This window comes from Oryzias latipes, chromosome 16 (genome assembly GCF_002234675.1).
Source record: "Oryzias latipes chromosome 16, ASM223467v1".
Lineage (NCBI taxonomy): Eukaryota > Metazoa > Chordata > Actinopteri > Beloniformes > Adrianichthyidae > Oryzias > Oryzias latipes.
This window is the reverse complement of record NC_019874.2, coordinates 28,595,799-28,611,828: the sequence shown is the minus strand read 5'-3', so window position 1 is coordinate 28,611,828 and position 16,030 is coordinate 28,595,799. Positions and strand designations below refer to the sequence as shown.

The 16,030-nt window shown below is 41.9% G+C and overlaps 1 protein-coding gene across 1 annotated transcript; it reads left to right on the top strand.

Moving 5' to 3' along the window:
• Nucleotides 1–874: 874 nt before the first annotated feature.
• rab25 (RAB25, member RAS oncogene family) lies at nt 875–14,493 on the top strand. Its single transcript, XM_004078368.4, has 5 exons — nt 875–1,193; nt 9,049–9,244; nt 12,126–12,319; nt 12,408–12,488; nt 14,102–14,493. The coding sequence occupies exons 1-5, from the start codon at nt 1,157–1,159 to the stop codon at nt 14,218–14,220; spliced, it is 627 nt and encodes a 208-aa protein (XP_004078416.1). The 5' UTR covers nt 875–1,156; the 3' UTR covers nt 14,221–14,493.
• Nucleotides 14,494–16,030: the final 1,537 nt, after the last annotated feature.

Below are 16,030 nucleotides of genomic sequence, written 5' to 3'. Positions count from 1 at the left end.
CATGAAAACAAACCTGTTTGTCTTCAGTTGGTTTAAAATATTTCTGTCCTTTTGTCTTTTTTTAGAGTTTTTTTTTAAACTGATGGTTAAAATGTGAATTTTGACACTTTAACAATCTTGTCACCTTGTTTAAGACTTTTTCCCCAAAGTTTTGATAAGTAAGTTTTTCCTTACTGCAAAGGAGGGTCTAAGGGCATTGATGCCCAGTTTAGTTTAGTCTGTTGAGTTTAGTAATAATTACCTATTGAACTCTATAACTTCATGTTCTTTGTGATTCATGTATATTACACAATTACCGGTATGAAGCCCATTGAGACGACTGTTGTTCTAAATATTGGGCTACATAAATAAAAATGAATTAAATTATTTTTCTTTTCTCCTCTAATTACAGAAAGCTTTTGTTTCAAATAGAGTATCTGATGTAATTTTTTTTATCCAATTTGATTTGAAATCAACTAAAATTAAAAATTGTTATGCTATCTTTGGAGTTTGCAGGCTTGTTTTTAGATTTCTTTTCAGATCAGATTCGTGTTTTTACATCAGTAACAGAAAAACATCCTGTCTGTCCAAGATTTTCCAAAATAAAAGAGCTGCACAGTTTGAAAAGATAAACACTAACCCAAAATAAGGGAGAAAAAAATCCAATCTACTTTGATGATTTGAAAAAGATCCATTTTTATGTTTACTTTTCTAGTTGATATTTGAACAAAAAAATGTAAAAGAAAATTAAAGTCAACGTTCAGATTTAACTTTGTAAAATCTTGTGAAGACTTGTGAAGAACCCGTTTCTATTCTGATGGAGCCCAAATCCTGACTTGTTTGATTCATTTCAGGAAGTCTGTCTTCTCTGCTTCCTGTTTCCTTCATGCATCCGCCCCCCTCCACCAGGAGGCATCCAAAAGCCCTTCTCTGCTACTGCCTGCCCCCACCTGTCCAACCTACCTGGCAAAGTCCCGCCTCCATCCCCTCCCCACCTGCAGCAGCAGCAGCAGCAGCCTGGATACGCTCTGCACGTCCTGTTCAAACAAGCCGTTTCTGCGTTGGCTCAGGCAGGGGAGGGTCGCTGGGGGCTGACACCCATGAGGCCGATCCGAGCTTTGCTCCAGTGAGGTGTAGCTTCACATCCTTGGCAGAAGGAAGAGGGGGGGGCGGCAGCATGGGGTCAGACGAGGCTTACAACTTTGTCTTCAAGGGTGAGTACATTCTTCATCCGTCTCCCAGAAAGCTGTTAAAGATCTGATCCCCACCATGACAGAACGGCCTCACTTCCTCCTTTATTTCAACTTCCTAGTTTGGAGAAGAGAGGTCTCTGTTGATGGTCGATCACTGCTGTAATTAAACGCCGCCTGCTGCGTTGCTACATGCTGAGCACCCCCCCCCCCCCCTCCCATATAAAGAAGCATTCAATGCATGAAGGGGAAAATGGTCTGTTGTCATTCCACAGATTAATAAAGGCAGAAAGTTGTCAGAAAGAACCAGAAAATCCAGCATTTTCACCCAAAGATCAGAAATTTAGAGGAAACGCCTCGGTTCAAGTTAGAAACCAGCTGAATGTACAACCTGTTTCCAAGCGGCCCATGAGCAAAGCTTAAGAATGTCTGACCCTAATTCAGTGCAGACCAGCACACCTGCAACTGCAAAACTCCAAGTAAGCTGTAAGAGGGCGGTGGAGGGTTGATGATCAGGGTTTGTTTTGATCCCCACCCAAGTATTTTAGTCAAACGCAGCCAAGAAACCTTTCGCTAAAGCTCAGCAGCAAAACCACGGCTGTAGGGCTCCTGCCAGGCAACCTCAGAGTGATTCAGAAGCTTCAAACCAAACTGATGCTGATCATTTTACGCCTTCATTAAACAAACGGACTCACAGCTGAGTCAGAGCCAGCTCAGGACCTCCACCCTTCCAACACATCCAACACATGGAAGTAGAGTACAAACCTCTTCAAGCCACAGAAACCAACCCAAAGTAACAACATGAAGGAAATCTTTCATTCATACATGCAGCCAGAACAACTGAAAGCCTCCAGTTTCATTCAAATGAGCTCCAAGCATCAAAGCTGTAGGACTGATGCCTTTACTGTGTGATAATTCTTTCAAATGGTTTCTTTAAGTCAAAGTACTTTGGACTGATGCTACACTCACACCCAGCATGTGACGCACATTCTTAAATGCGGTATAAGCCCACAGTGTTCACACTGGACAAGCAGGGAGGGGCTTCTTCTTCTCTTTTTTGTTGTGTTCAAGCTACTGCTTGGTTCCAACTGTCAAAGCGGCGCAGATCTTGTGAATCTTTTTCAAGGCTTTTTCTATTACAGCTCTATTCCGATATTTGAAATACTTAGTGTCATAATTCCAGCCGGGCACAAACCGCAATTTCTTATTAATTTCTCCCCCATGACCCATTTTCAAACGGTTGGTCCTTCCGTGAATTAACAGGGGCAGCAACTTTTCATTAAAAGTGGTTGTTTGCATGCGCATTGCCGATGGCGATGTGCACGTGGCTTAAGAGAACTGCAGCAAGCAAGTGTGACATCACCCGTAGAAAATGGTTTTCACCCGGCTCCAACCAAATGAAGTCAGTTCGGTCACCATTTATTTTGCAAGAGGGATGCCACCATGTTTGAGCCAGACAACATCAACCAGTTACTGCGGCAACCTCTCTGACCAATCAGGAGCAAGCTTGTTGGATGTCCACACCCCTACCGCTGGCTACACAACATCTGTCAGTCAAACATTTCAAACATTCGACGTGAAATCACCTGCTTTTATTGAGGCATCTGATTGGTCGGTAGAACTAGAATAACCGTCACTACTACAGGAAAAAAAATCATGACCAAAGGAGGATTATCAAGAACATGTTAAAAAAAAAAGGTAGCATATCAAGGATGGTTATTCTGACCAATATTTCCTAAGAGCAGTCAAGGGGATTTTGGCTTCTTCAGTCCAGTTTTCACATACAGTCAATGCAAAGTATATTTAAAGCTGTTTCTTAGCAGCCAATCTTTGTAGATAACACACACATACACACATAGCTAACAAATCTGATTAAGCAGAGAAAACATACAAGTCTCAGGTGTTTTGCACAAACGTTTATGGACAAAAAAAAAGAAACCCAAAATCTTGTTCTTGACAAAATTCATTTCTATGATTACATCATTTCTGCACAAATTTAACAGAAAAATGTTTTTTAGATACGCAGAATTAAAATGTTAAAATGTAGTTTTTCAAAGACTTTCCTAACGTTGCCATGACAACGTTAAGCAACAGTTCAGGGTTTCGCCCTCTCACTTGTTTGTAGATAAATAAACTATCATAATATACTCATGAGGACAACGTGACTCCTCAGTACGTTTCTGGGAATCTGAGCACTTTTTCCTGAGGAACACTTTGAACACAAAAGGCTTCATTAAACAAAACCCCACCACCAGATAGTAAGTTTACACAGCTTTCATTGTACAGGTGGGTCCACATTCATAATTGCATTTAAAAACCCGTATTCATGGCGCTTCATTACATCCTCTACCTTTAACCTCAAGTTGTTGCATTTTAACGCCATAGCGACTTTTTTTTCTGTTGTGATAGAAAATAATATTTGCTTCTAATTTTTCAACTTGATCAATCAGCCAATTAATGTTAAGAACCAACCTGGAAGTAGCAACTGCTGCAGTTCCTCAAATGACCACTGGGGTGTGGTGTCAAAAGGAGCAATATCCCATTCGTTTTGATTTAAAAAGATGAAATCTACTCCAAAAAACACTCGAGAACAGCCTGGTTTCTGAAAAAAACGTCTCTGATGTTTTTGTTTCTTTGTCTACTGATGCCCACATTTGTGTTTTGAATAATCTGTTTATCAAACTGGAGCCAGTTCTGACTGGTTGATGGATGAAGTTGATGAAACTCACTTTATCACATTCATTTCAGGAATGTTGTTGAAGTGGGCGGAGCAGCTTCATTTTTGCCATGGTAATGTCAGAGATTATCAGTCCAGTTAAACTTTGTCTGTGGATGTAAGTGAAACACTTGGAGAAGATGAGAGGATTGAAAGTTTGAGAGATTAGAGATGCCTCCAAGCCTCGGTGGAGTCCAAAAAAAGGACAAAAAGTGACGTGTTCTGTGTTGACTGTGGGACAAAACCTTTTCTATCTCTACATTTGAATAGATTGTGTAAACACCACTGTGTCATCCACATATAGTTAAATATTTTCAAGTTAGGTTACCTTAAAAAGTAAATGGTTTCAACACGTTAACCATTACAAATTTCTGTAAGGCGCCCTGGTTAAGTGAAAAAGTTTCCACTGACTTTTGAGGTACACTGAACGCAACTTTAGTTTAAATTCAAATTAAGCATTAAATAAATCCACTTTTTATGTCAGTTTTAGAGCTGCATTCATGATTGAGGGAAAAAAAAAACATTTTTAGTGTCACTAATGATGAAACTTTTAAAGGACTGAGTGGTTCTTAGATGATGTGTCTTTGTTTTAAGTCGCATCTTGTTTGTTGCTTTCTCTAAAAATCTAAGTAAAAGTTTGAATTTTCACTGCCTGGTGGGAAATATTCTGGCAACATTTCTGTAAAAGTTTGAGTCCACTTTTATTTTTGCAGACTTTTGTAACAGATGTATCACTGTTCTGACATCAGACTGTGGTTGGACACAAACACTCCAACCTTTGTCTTTGAAGAGGTCTTCCTGCTTCTGAAATGTCCGGATGCAAAGCAGCGCGCCGCACCTGCTTGTGTCAAGGCTGGAAATTGAGCCCCTCCCCGAGGAAGCTTCTGTTTGCAGATCCATGTGATGTTTTGGGGAAGGTCTGTAAACGCAGCTGCGCCATGGATTTGCATTTTTTAGCATCTTAGAAAAGGAAAAGTGGCTGTTTCCCTTTGAGTTTATTGAAGGTAAATTATGCTAAACCTGTGGTCCATCAGGACCAACAGCAAGTTCCACTGCAAGACCTGCTGTCTCCCTCTTCATCATCATCATCTTCTTCATCACTAACCGTCTGTCTCTGATTCCGAATTTTCAGCTTCATCCCTAGTGCTACATACACACCAGGCTTGTAACGCTCATTGAAGAACGCACTAAACGTTTTAAATTTGGTTTAGCCCATGATGTTCATCCTGGATGAGCAGGAAGGAGCTTCTTTTTCTTTTTCTAATGTTGGAAGAGGCTTGGTGCATAATGTCAAAGTGGTGCAAATCTCACAAATTTTGCTTCAACTTTATTCAGATATATTAAATACTTGATGTCATATAATTCCATCTGGGTACAGACCGCAATAGCTAATTTCTCCTCCATGATCAATTTTCAAACGATTGGCATTTCCGTGACTTAAAAGGAACTCCATTCATACGTCACTAACAAGTCCAAGTCTTGTTGTAAAACAAGACAAAAGAGTTGTAAGAGTTTGAATTAGTTTAACTTTCAACAAGCTTTCAGTGGTCATACATTTTATACGTAGAGCCCAAAATGGGTTGCAGAAACTTGCTACGCATGAGCACAAGAGATTACAAGCGCTAACATTGACATTGAAAACGGTTGCTTTAACGAGCGTTACAGACGGCGGTTTGAACGAAGCTTAATGGTCATTTCCTTCTTGTCCTCTTCATCATCATTTGTCCCTTCTTCTTTTTCTTCTGTGACCATCTTCCAATTAATCTTCTGGTCTCTCCTTACTCAAAGCCTTAAGCCTCAGCCACATGCATCCACATGAGGGTTGACCCGTACGGGTGCTGTGGGTTTTTCGGGTTGTCCGGGCCTGTGGAGGGTCGTAGAGACAAGGAAACTCCATCCGAGAAGGAAGTACAGGTGTGTCTTAGAGTTCCTTTGTGGCTCGGGAAGCCCCCTCATGGGACGTCATGAAAATGGATTGACCATTGTGGTAAGCGTATCGTAAAGTATTTATAGGGTTAGTTCAAGTTGAACGCATTGTGACGTACAGGAGATGCTGTTGTACGGTGTCCTTTTACCACTCTCTAGTCATTAGGAAGGTGCAAGTACTGTAGTGTTTTTCACTATCAGTTCATTAACAGTGAACACTTACCTGGTGTTGGGTTAAGCGTCAGACCCGTCCTCTTATTCAGGTTCTGAACCGAAAACCATGTTTGAGTTGCAAATCAATCAAATTTGTTCAGATTAAAGCGGTTTCAGACCCCACACAGTTATTCACCATTTCCAAAAAAAAAAAAAAATTTTACAGTCTAAATTGAACAAAAACCAAAAACAGTAATTGTCCTTTAAAAAAAAAAAATGTCGACACCTCGCTCCCCCAATAAAAACCCTTTCAGTTGGACAGATCTGTCTAATGCAGGGCCGTAGCTAAATATTTAAGGGGCCCCACTATGAAATTTAATTTTCATCATTTGTTTTATCCTTTCTGGCTTGACCGAGTGGTGATTTGTTGTTTGCAGATTAACTTGTAATGACAAAAAGGGGATCAGCTGCCTCCTGTAGCCCCCCACACCTGTAGATCCGCCCCATTTTCTGCTACAGTAAAACCACAAAGAAAGTATGAAATGTTTGCTGCACCCCTGACTGCTGGATGCACCTGCAGGATGGCCAATTTTTCCAGAGATCTTATTTTTTCTCCAAACTTGCTGGTTTGGGTGAACTGCGTCCCTGCGGGGGAGTATTTTGAGTTTGAACCAGTGGCAGGTGCACGTTCATCTCTGAAGGTCAGAGAAACTCACTGCAGACCCATCAAGTTCATCCAAGTTTCCCTCAGGATCTGCAAATCAGACATTTTAGACCTCTGCAAGGCAACTCGCTCTGCGTCTCCATGGAAACCAACAAGGATTGTTTGCTGAAGAAGTTACTCAGTAGTTGGAGAGAAACTCGGATGGTGGAAATAAAGCAGCACAGTCGGAGACAGTGAAGTGAACAGTAACCCGAAAAGCCAGCAGACACAGATCAGGCTGTAAAATTTTCCTCAGGTTGGACTTGAGGAGTTTACAGCGATCAGAAAAAGATGCACATTGATTAAGATCAGTTAATAAGTGATTTATTTAACAGCTACCATTGAAAGAAGAAAAAATGCTTCAAATCCAATTGCAAAAAAAGGAAAAACGCTTCAGAAAGAAGTACAAATTCTTACCCTATCAGGAGATTTTCTTTAAATAAGCAGGAAAATCTTCCAGTGGAGTCAAAAAGGGAATTTTTATTTTTTCAGAAAATAAATAAATGTCGCTAAGACATGTTTTCTTAAAATAAGATTACTTTCTTAATAAGATTATTTTCCTTGCAAGACAGAAAATAAGACATTTTTTTCTGGAAACAATGCTCTTTTTACTTCCTGTAGTTTCAGTGTTTGCAGTGCAGAAGGGTAAGACCTGCTGCACAAACTGAACTGGAACGTGGTCCAGCAGAACCGTGTCAGCAAATTCTGAGATACACAGCATCCACATGGCTTAGTGGAAGTATAAAGCTACACAAAACAAATGGATGAACACGTAGACGTTATTGTTTGTAGTCCTTATTTTCAAGGGGTTTATGGTTAGATTACAAAAATAGACAATGATCACATATTTGGGTTAAAAACAAAAACCTGACCGAGCCGGACCACTGGGCTACGAACAGCAAACAGCTGCTCTGAACAAACGTAAACACCACAACCTGCTAACCCGGATCCTGCAGGTCAGCCTGAATGACAAAGAAGCACTTCAGCGCAGGAGGAAGGGGAAGCCTGGGGCTTTCAGCTGCTTCTGTTCACAAATATCCTCACTTCTGATGAGGCAAAAAGGACCAGAACTGTCTCAATGCACAAAAACAACTACAACAAAAACTCTTGAATCCACTCATTTATTCCATTGAAATCTTGAAGTTAAAACGTTTTCTTTTCAAACTGAATTTAGAAATAATTTCTCAGATTTTGTTAGAATGAAGTGGTTTGCTGAAGTGAACACAAACGCAGATTGTAGCACCAGAACAATTAAAAGCATCTGTATTAGAGGAGCAGGACCCTCGTTCTCCCCGCTGTTAACATCCATGAAAACATTGCAGTCGAATGTATTCAAATCAGTAAAGACACGCGCATTTTCCACCTCAGGACTGAGCTTTCATAATGAAGTCCACAAACAAACGTACCTCTCATGAAAACTGGGAAGTGTTTGAAGCAAAGAAGAAGCTGCTCATAAAAATAAAATAACAAAACACCACAAAAAAGGAAATAAAGTGAGAACCGGCCCAGAAAACCGAGTTAGGCTTTTCTCTGCTGTTCTGGTTTGTAAATTTATCACAAAAGAGAAAAACATTTTAGACTTTTTGAACATGAATTTTAAGTACTGCAGATTTGCAGATTTGCAGCAAATGCAGTTTAGTTTTTACTAGAAAGTTGCCTGCTCTGCTTTAAAGCCGTGGACCTCAGCTCTTCTTGTAGGGATTCTTTGGACGGTGTCCACACAGTGGAGACAGAGAGAACCTGAGCAGAGCCGCTTAAAGAGTAGATGTTTCACACTCGTGCCTCAGCTGTGTTGAAACAACTCTAATGAGAGAAGAAGGCAAACCATTGCGTTTCCTAGAATCTCAGCTCACACCCAGAATCTTACATGTTAGGACTTCTGAGATGTCATAAGAATGATTCGTGTCTCAACACTGAGCTCAGCTGTTATCCTGTGGTTGGGCTGTTTCCACAGTTTGCTATCAGTGCCGAGTAAAGCCAAGCCTTGTTCTGCCTGACTCAGACTCTTGGAGCTTAAACCAAACAGTGGCATGCTCAGAAGGTGGGTGTCTGCCGTCTGTTTACCCAGCAGGAAGCCTCCACTGTGCAGGATAACACCAGGTCAAACTCGTTCCACCTGATCTGGACTCACCTGACACTCGTCCTGCCTTTTTCATTCCTATAATGCAAAACGTTGCATCAGTTTCCACTACGGGACATTTCTAAAGCTGTTGTGGGGTTTCAAGCATTAAATCATTCAAAATGAGGGTGTTGGCTAGAGGTGTCACGCCTTCCATCAAAGACGGGATGCAGAGGACGCAACAGGCTTTGCTCTGTTTGCTGAGTTTTGTAACGATCAAAGCCCAAGCTAAAGCCAGAACGTGTCTGTGTGTGTTTTGCAGTGGTTCTCATAGGAGAATCTGGGGTTGGAAAAAGCAACTTGCTGTCCCGCTTCACCAAAAACGAGTTTAGCCACGACAGCCGTACCACCATCGGGGTGGAGTTCAGCACACGGACGGTGCAGCTCAACAGCTTCACCATCAAGGCCCAGATCTGGGACACAGCCGGTCTGGAGCGGTACCGGGCCATCACCTCCGCGTGAGTACCAGAAACATCAGTCTCTTTCCTCTGTAGAGAACCAAGAACATCAAGGCGGCTGGTTGAATGTAGATGTGGAGCAGAGAAAACGTCACCTTCTAAAGACCATTTGTATGTTAACAAAACAGCAAAGTTACAAATCAAGAGCAAGACTGTCAGACAAAACACCTCCAATGAAAAAGCTGCTGTGAGCAACAAACAAAAGCCCGGCAGCATCTGAAAGCTGAGTCTGCAGGTTCCAGAGCTGTTACGCTACAAACACAGCGGGCATGCGATGTGAGTTCAAGAACGAGCTAGACGCGTGTTCTTGAACGCCCATGGTGTTCACACTGGACAAGCATGGAGGGACTTCTTCTTTTTTCTACTGTTTACAGGCGCATGTCTACCACGTGCAAGAGCAAGAGTTCTGCTGCAAAACGTTGAAGCGGTGAAAAATCCAGGCTTTTTCTTTCACAGCTCTACTCTGATATGTGGCCGTGGTGCAGCGGCAGGGCACTCTACCTCTGTGTCGAAGTGTCCTTGGGCAAGAAACTGAACCCCACATTGCCTCTGGTGGTTATAGGTTGGCGCCAGTTCGGCAGCGGAGCCGCCACCAGTGTGTGAATGTGACTGTGACTATAAAGCGCTTTGGGCCTTCCAGGAAGGTAGAAAAGTGCTACATAAGTATACAGTGCGCCATTTTCCATTTAATGATGCTGATTACCTGGATCAGGTGTGTTTATCCAGTAAAGAGCTTCAATGGCAGGTTGGTTGGAAGCCCTCAAGGCCTGGATTCTCAAACCCCAGCTTTACATGAGTGAAATACTTATGCAGTCAAAGTAAATTGGCTGATTCTGTCACAGAAAAAAGCAGCTTTGCGCTGTTATGCAACGCTTTACATTGGTTGTCACGTTGATTGTGTATGTCAAAGAGCATGGGTTATTTAGGTATCAGTGACATCTCTGGTGTTAATGGATTAGATTTTTCTGTGCTTCATTTATACTTGGTGATGGTAATCTACTGATGTAGCCACAGCTGCCATAGGGGAAGACAGACAGAGGCGTGACTGCCAGTACGTGCCTGTAGCCCCATCACAGGCACATGAATATGCATTCACAGGCTGGGAGGGTGAAATGTCTTGCCCAACGACACAACAACAGTTGACTGGGGGGCTACAAGGTTCGAACTCTCCGATCATTGGCCGACCTGCTCAACCACCTGAGCCCCTGCCGCCCTAACCTAAAGGGTTGAATTTGTGGAAGATATTTCCAAAAGGAAGAAACCAGAAGAGCAGGGAGCCCAGGACGAAGCCCTGGGGCACACCTCAGCTAATTAAGAAAGAGAGGGATCAGAAAGCTCCAGTGAATGAATTGGTAAAGGCTCCCTCAGGTATTGATTAAAATGCTCTGAATGGGGATCTGGTCAGAATGACATTTTCTGAGACTCTTAACCAAGTCAGTGTAAGATGCTTTCATTTTTTTATGTTGACAAGTCATTATTGATATTATTATGTAGGGGGGGGGGGGTTCCCCTCAAAAACAGACACCCGTGCGTCTCTACATGTCTTCATGTCTCCTCTCTTTTGCAACATTTTGTTATGAATTAAAACATATCAATAAGAGAATTAAAGACAGAAATGTTGTTTCCACCACAGTATCAAGCAACACTGACAAATTTAGGTGTAAAACATCTGTAAGTATTTTTCAGCATTCGCTCTTTCCCACACAAAGCTTCTCCTTAAGGACAAAGACCTCCATTCATATTCTATTTTAATTAAACTGGAGGATTAACAGAAGAAACTGTTTTTTAAACAGCAGAGACGTGTCAGTTTTGTACATGGACATGGAAGAATCGGTGGATATCCCACCCCGGATTAGCTCTGTTCTTGTCCGTCTGGCTTTTCCAGTAATTATCCCCCAATTTATTTCCGAATGCAAATTCCGGGTTTGGTGAAATTTACAATTTATCCTGTAACAAGCAGCTAAAACCTATTAAAGTGGGATTAATGAAGAAGAAGAGGAAAATTGTCACTGCAAAGAATGGATTAGTTGAAAAACTTATTAATTAATTTTAGTGGACATGGGGATGAACCAGTCATTCCCCTCCCCACAATAAACCCTAATTTTATCGGTTTATTTAGCAGATGATCAAAGAGGCTCTTTAGAATTTCTGCTACAATTAACAAAAGACGTAAATGATAAATATTAATCGTCTCTAAAAAAGTTTTGTTTTACACCTGAACTGTGCTTTTTCTGTGATGTGTGTTGTGCTGGTTCACATTTTCACATAATGCTGCTGTGATTTCCACTTGCATTGTGGTTCTAAACTTTCGTGAAGTCATCTCTGCTTTCCGTCAGCCCCTTCTGGTTCTGTTTCTTCCAAACCAATAGTCCGATGTTTGCGTAACAGCTTTAGCTTTGATCTACAAGCTTGCTACAAAATTATTTTACAATGATTCCTAGCATAGTTATGAATCAATGGAAATGTAACATAATTTAATGAAGCAGCAAGCTCATAAATTCTTCTCCCTTAAATAATTAAATGTAATCTTCTTGAGGTGGAGTGATTAAAAAAACTCTTTTATATCTGAGATCTCAGTGCATGCTGGTTTGGATTGGAAAATTTCTGAACAAAAGAATTGCTTCACTGCTGACTGGTAGGAGGGTCAAAGAAGGTCATCTCCCCAACTCTATCAGTGTCTGAAGTTCCTTTGAGCAAGGAGGGGCCCATTGCTCCTGCGGTGAGTCACGTTGATGTTGGTTTGCACTTCTGTAGATGAACTGTGGTACCTGGCACAAACCTGCCATCGGAACTCAGTTCTCCTGCAGTCACAGTTTAGTCCAAGTTGGTCCTAAAATGTGTTGTTAGTCAAGCTAACTTGGAGGTGTTGTCCTCCTGACAGGTACTACAGAGGTGCAGTTGGAGCCCTGCTGGTGTACGACATCACCAAACACCTGACGTACGAGAGCGTGGAGCGCTGGCTGAAGGAGCTGTTGGACCATGCCGACCAACACATGGTGGTAATGCTGGTGGGCAACAAGACGGACCTGGAGTCTGAGAGATCTGTGCCCTCTGAGGAGGCCAAAGACTTTGCAGGTATGAACGAGTTCAGGTGTAGAGTGTGCAGCCCACAAACAACATTGACTCTCAAGGTGCAATAACAAACTTGGGTTCCTGGTTTTAGACAAGAACGGCCTGATGTTCCTGGAGACGTCCGCTTTGGAATCCACTAATGTAGAAGCAGCATTTAACGGCGTCTTGGCAGGTGATTTAATGCTTTCTTCTTTAGAACCCTCTAGCACAGGGGTGGGCAAACTACTGCCAGGGGGCCAAATGTGGCCCTTAAAACAATCTAATCAGGCCTGCCAAACTATATTGCTGATCCTTCTTAATATTTTATTTTCCCTGTAATTCTGGTATCTACCCATAAATGACGCAGTATAAATTGAGCTTTGTTTAGATGCAGAAAGATTTCTTGTCTTTCTGACATTCATGTGTGTTTTCCAGGTCGGAAAGTCATTTTTCCAATCATTCCAACAGCCCATAAAACAAAGCATTTCTCTAATTTTGCGTTTTTTACTTAAGGGGGATCAACCCATTGGTGCAATTGCCACTAAAATGAGAACAAAAGCTACGGTTTTGAAACAAAAACTCCAATATTTTCTGTTTTAAAGTATATATTTTAATTTGGGATCAAAATGAAAGCATGTTTTCGTCCAGATTCTGTTATTTTTTTCCCTTATGAGATGGATTACCAAAACACTCCATGCATCGCCTCCTGGTCCAGCCCTTCTGTCAAATGTTAAAACCCTTTGTGGCCCACGAGTCCAAGAGTTTGCCCACCGCTGCTCTAGTACATTACTGAAACTCTCCGGTTGGGTATGTGGTTACTTATTGTGTTCTGAGTACATCTTAGATTGTCAATTGGAATCCCTCCCTCTCCCACTGATGCTTATGCCTTAGTCACATCTGTCTTTACGGGTTTTTGGTGAGCCCGTAGTAAGAAAATGTTAATGCACTTTTTTTTTTATGGCCAGGCTGTGGGCGATGGGTCGTAGTGAACACATAAGGGTGAAGTAGGTAAGATGCAGGTGTACGGATTTTACATTTTTTCAACTCCCCCAGACTCGCTATGCAAGGAGCCTGTTAGTGCTGTTCAAGTGATAAGTGTGCGTTCTATCATCACCACACGCGTATAGCCTGACAATCAGTGTGTAGTTTGTGTGGACATCCTTGGGGTACTTTAAGTATCACATGCACAACTTATGTGTGCAACATTTTTGCACAGTCAGCAAGGAGCAAGTATGCGCACTTTACGGATGACTAGAGTGTGGTGTAAGGGCGTCATATGACAGCATCACCCCTACGCCATGAGTGCGTGTAACTGCCATTAATCTTGAGAATACTTTATGATACGTCTACCCCACGTGTACGTTCTATTTTAAAAACGTACCTTAAGGTGTCTGCACGAGCATCAAGGGAACTGCAAGACAAGGTGCTCCCTTTAAGATGCAGACATACCTGTGTATGACACTTCAAGGGCCCGGAAAACGCAAAAATCGGCAGCATTCCTACGGGTCAACCTTGTATAGGAGTGGATGTGACTAAGGCTTATACCTGGATCAGGTGTGTCTAACCGATTAACCAATCAGAAGTTGTAAGAGAAGCAGAACAGTGACCCTCAAGGACTAGACTCATCTACTCCAATTCGTCGTGTGTCAAAGAAATTGACTTCCTTTTATCCTAAAAAATGCTTATTTATTTAGGAATTTGAAGCCTTATTGTCAATCTCTAGTTGCCTTTTTTAAATCCTGTAATTGTTTTTGTGTGGTTTTCATTTTGGTCCAAGAAGTGACTTGTTCATCACCACTTTGACAGAGATTCACAGGAAGGTGAGCAGCAGAGAGGTGCTGCGAGGCCCCATCAGCGCTGTATCGCTCAACAGCTCCGGGGCGGAAAGCACGGAAGAGAACAAGCCGTGCTGCAGGAACATCTGACCGTGACGCCCTGTACCTGCTGAGGAGCAGCCTTGGATGCAGAAATGACTGGTTTTTAAAGGACTGCTTCCTGTGCGGCACGCTGCTGATACGCCACAATGACAGCGGGAATGCGAGTGGATGTCGACTCACGGGGAAAAAACACCACGACCGCGATGCAGAAAACTGATGTGATTTCTTATCAAATCTGTAGCTTGTTGACATCCCATGCACTGAATGGTGATAAGACGGATTTGATTTCTTTTGAGGAATAAAGATGTTTTGACAATGAAACCGTCTTGCTCATTTTATTGTTTGATATCTGGATGTCATCTGGATTTTCTGACAGTTAATAAAAAAAAAGACAGTTATATGATTTCTAAAAGAACAATCTGGTGAGCAAAAAAAAAAAGGTTTAGTCAAACTATCTTTGCTGTAGAAAATATTCAATCAGCTTTGACCAAACTAGAGTGTGCAAAACAACAAAGTTCTGGAATAAGTCCGACATTTGGAGGATGTGATAAAAGTTCAGATGAGAAACTCTCAGCAGAAGAACAGAGCAGCACAACCTGCTCAACCATGATATCTGCTTTTCCTCTGACTGGGCTCAGATAATGAGTTGGCCCAATTAAAGTTGGAACGATGATGATGATGATGATGATGATGACTCTGCTTTAGAGGAGCAGAGTGGCTCTTCAAGTGCAGGCAGTGTTTAAGTACGTGTCCGTTCCTAAAGGACCTGCCAGTTTTAGGGGTCAGATGGAGTTTGGATGACAGAAACGGGATGGGGTGAACATGACAGCCCTTCATTTGACACAGGACTTCCGCTGTAATGATCTTTCGATGCTTAATTCCACAAATGCTAAAATTCCCCTGACAGTGGCAAATCCCTGAAACTGGGTGTAAAAGCTGCAGATTGCTGATGTTTTTACAGGTTGGTGCATCCTGATCTGTTTTTTTTTTAACCTTCGAGTCTGTACATTTGACACAAAAATTGTAAAATGTGAATCATCCTAAGAATGTCTACAACCAAACAAAAGGCTGAAGCAAATTGTGAAAAGAAAATTCCTGAGTTTGTTTGAATAAGAAAGGAAGTAGAAACTAGGTGATACTAATTAATCATCAACAGGTTTAAATAAGGGAAGAAACGTTACAACCCATCAACCACAGACAAGTGGTTCAAAGTAGTTCAAAGGCTAAAGCCTCATAGTAACCCAAACTCACCTCCTTCCATCAGTCTCCGGTGGACCATAAGCAGAAAGAGCTCCTGATGAATCCAGAGTTTAATACTCTCTCTGGCCACCTTTCGTTCATCTCAAATGCTTCCCCACTGTAATAGGTCCATGGCAACCGCAATATTTATTGCATGTCTTAAGCTAATAAATATGTGTACCAATTTTCCTGCCACTATGTCACACTAACTATAGCAACTTTCCTTAGCAACCAAAGGTTTTCCTCTGATCTGCCCACAGCTTTACCATGGTTGCACCAAATGAAATGTTGCTTTGAGTTTGAGACAGGGTCACTTCTTTTGACGTTTTTTTCTGCAGGACACTCTGCCGATCAAATGGGATTCATGGGATGCATTTTTCAACCAGAGAATCCAGATTGATGGCTGTTGCTATGCTGACGTTTAGCATGAGTGGAATCGATGGGTTTGTAATTGCGCTGAGAGATTTATTTGTTGATTTTGATCATGAATAAAAAATAAATTAAACAAACACCAAAAGTTTGCTTTGTCTGCCATCCAGACGCCTTCGTAGTGGGACATTACCTGCATGAGATCCCTGCGGCAGACGCTGCAGGTGATTTTGCTCCAATATTTCCCGCC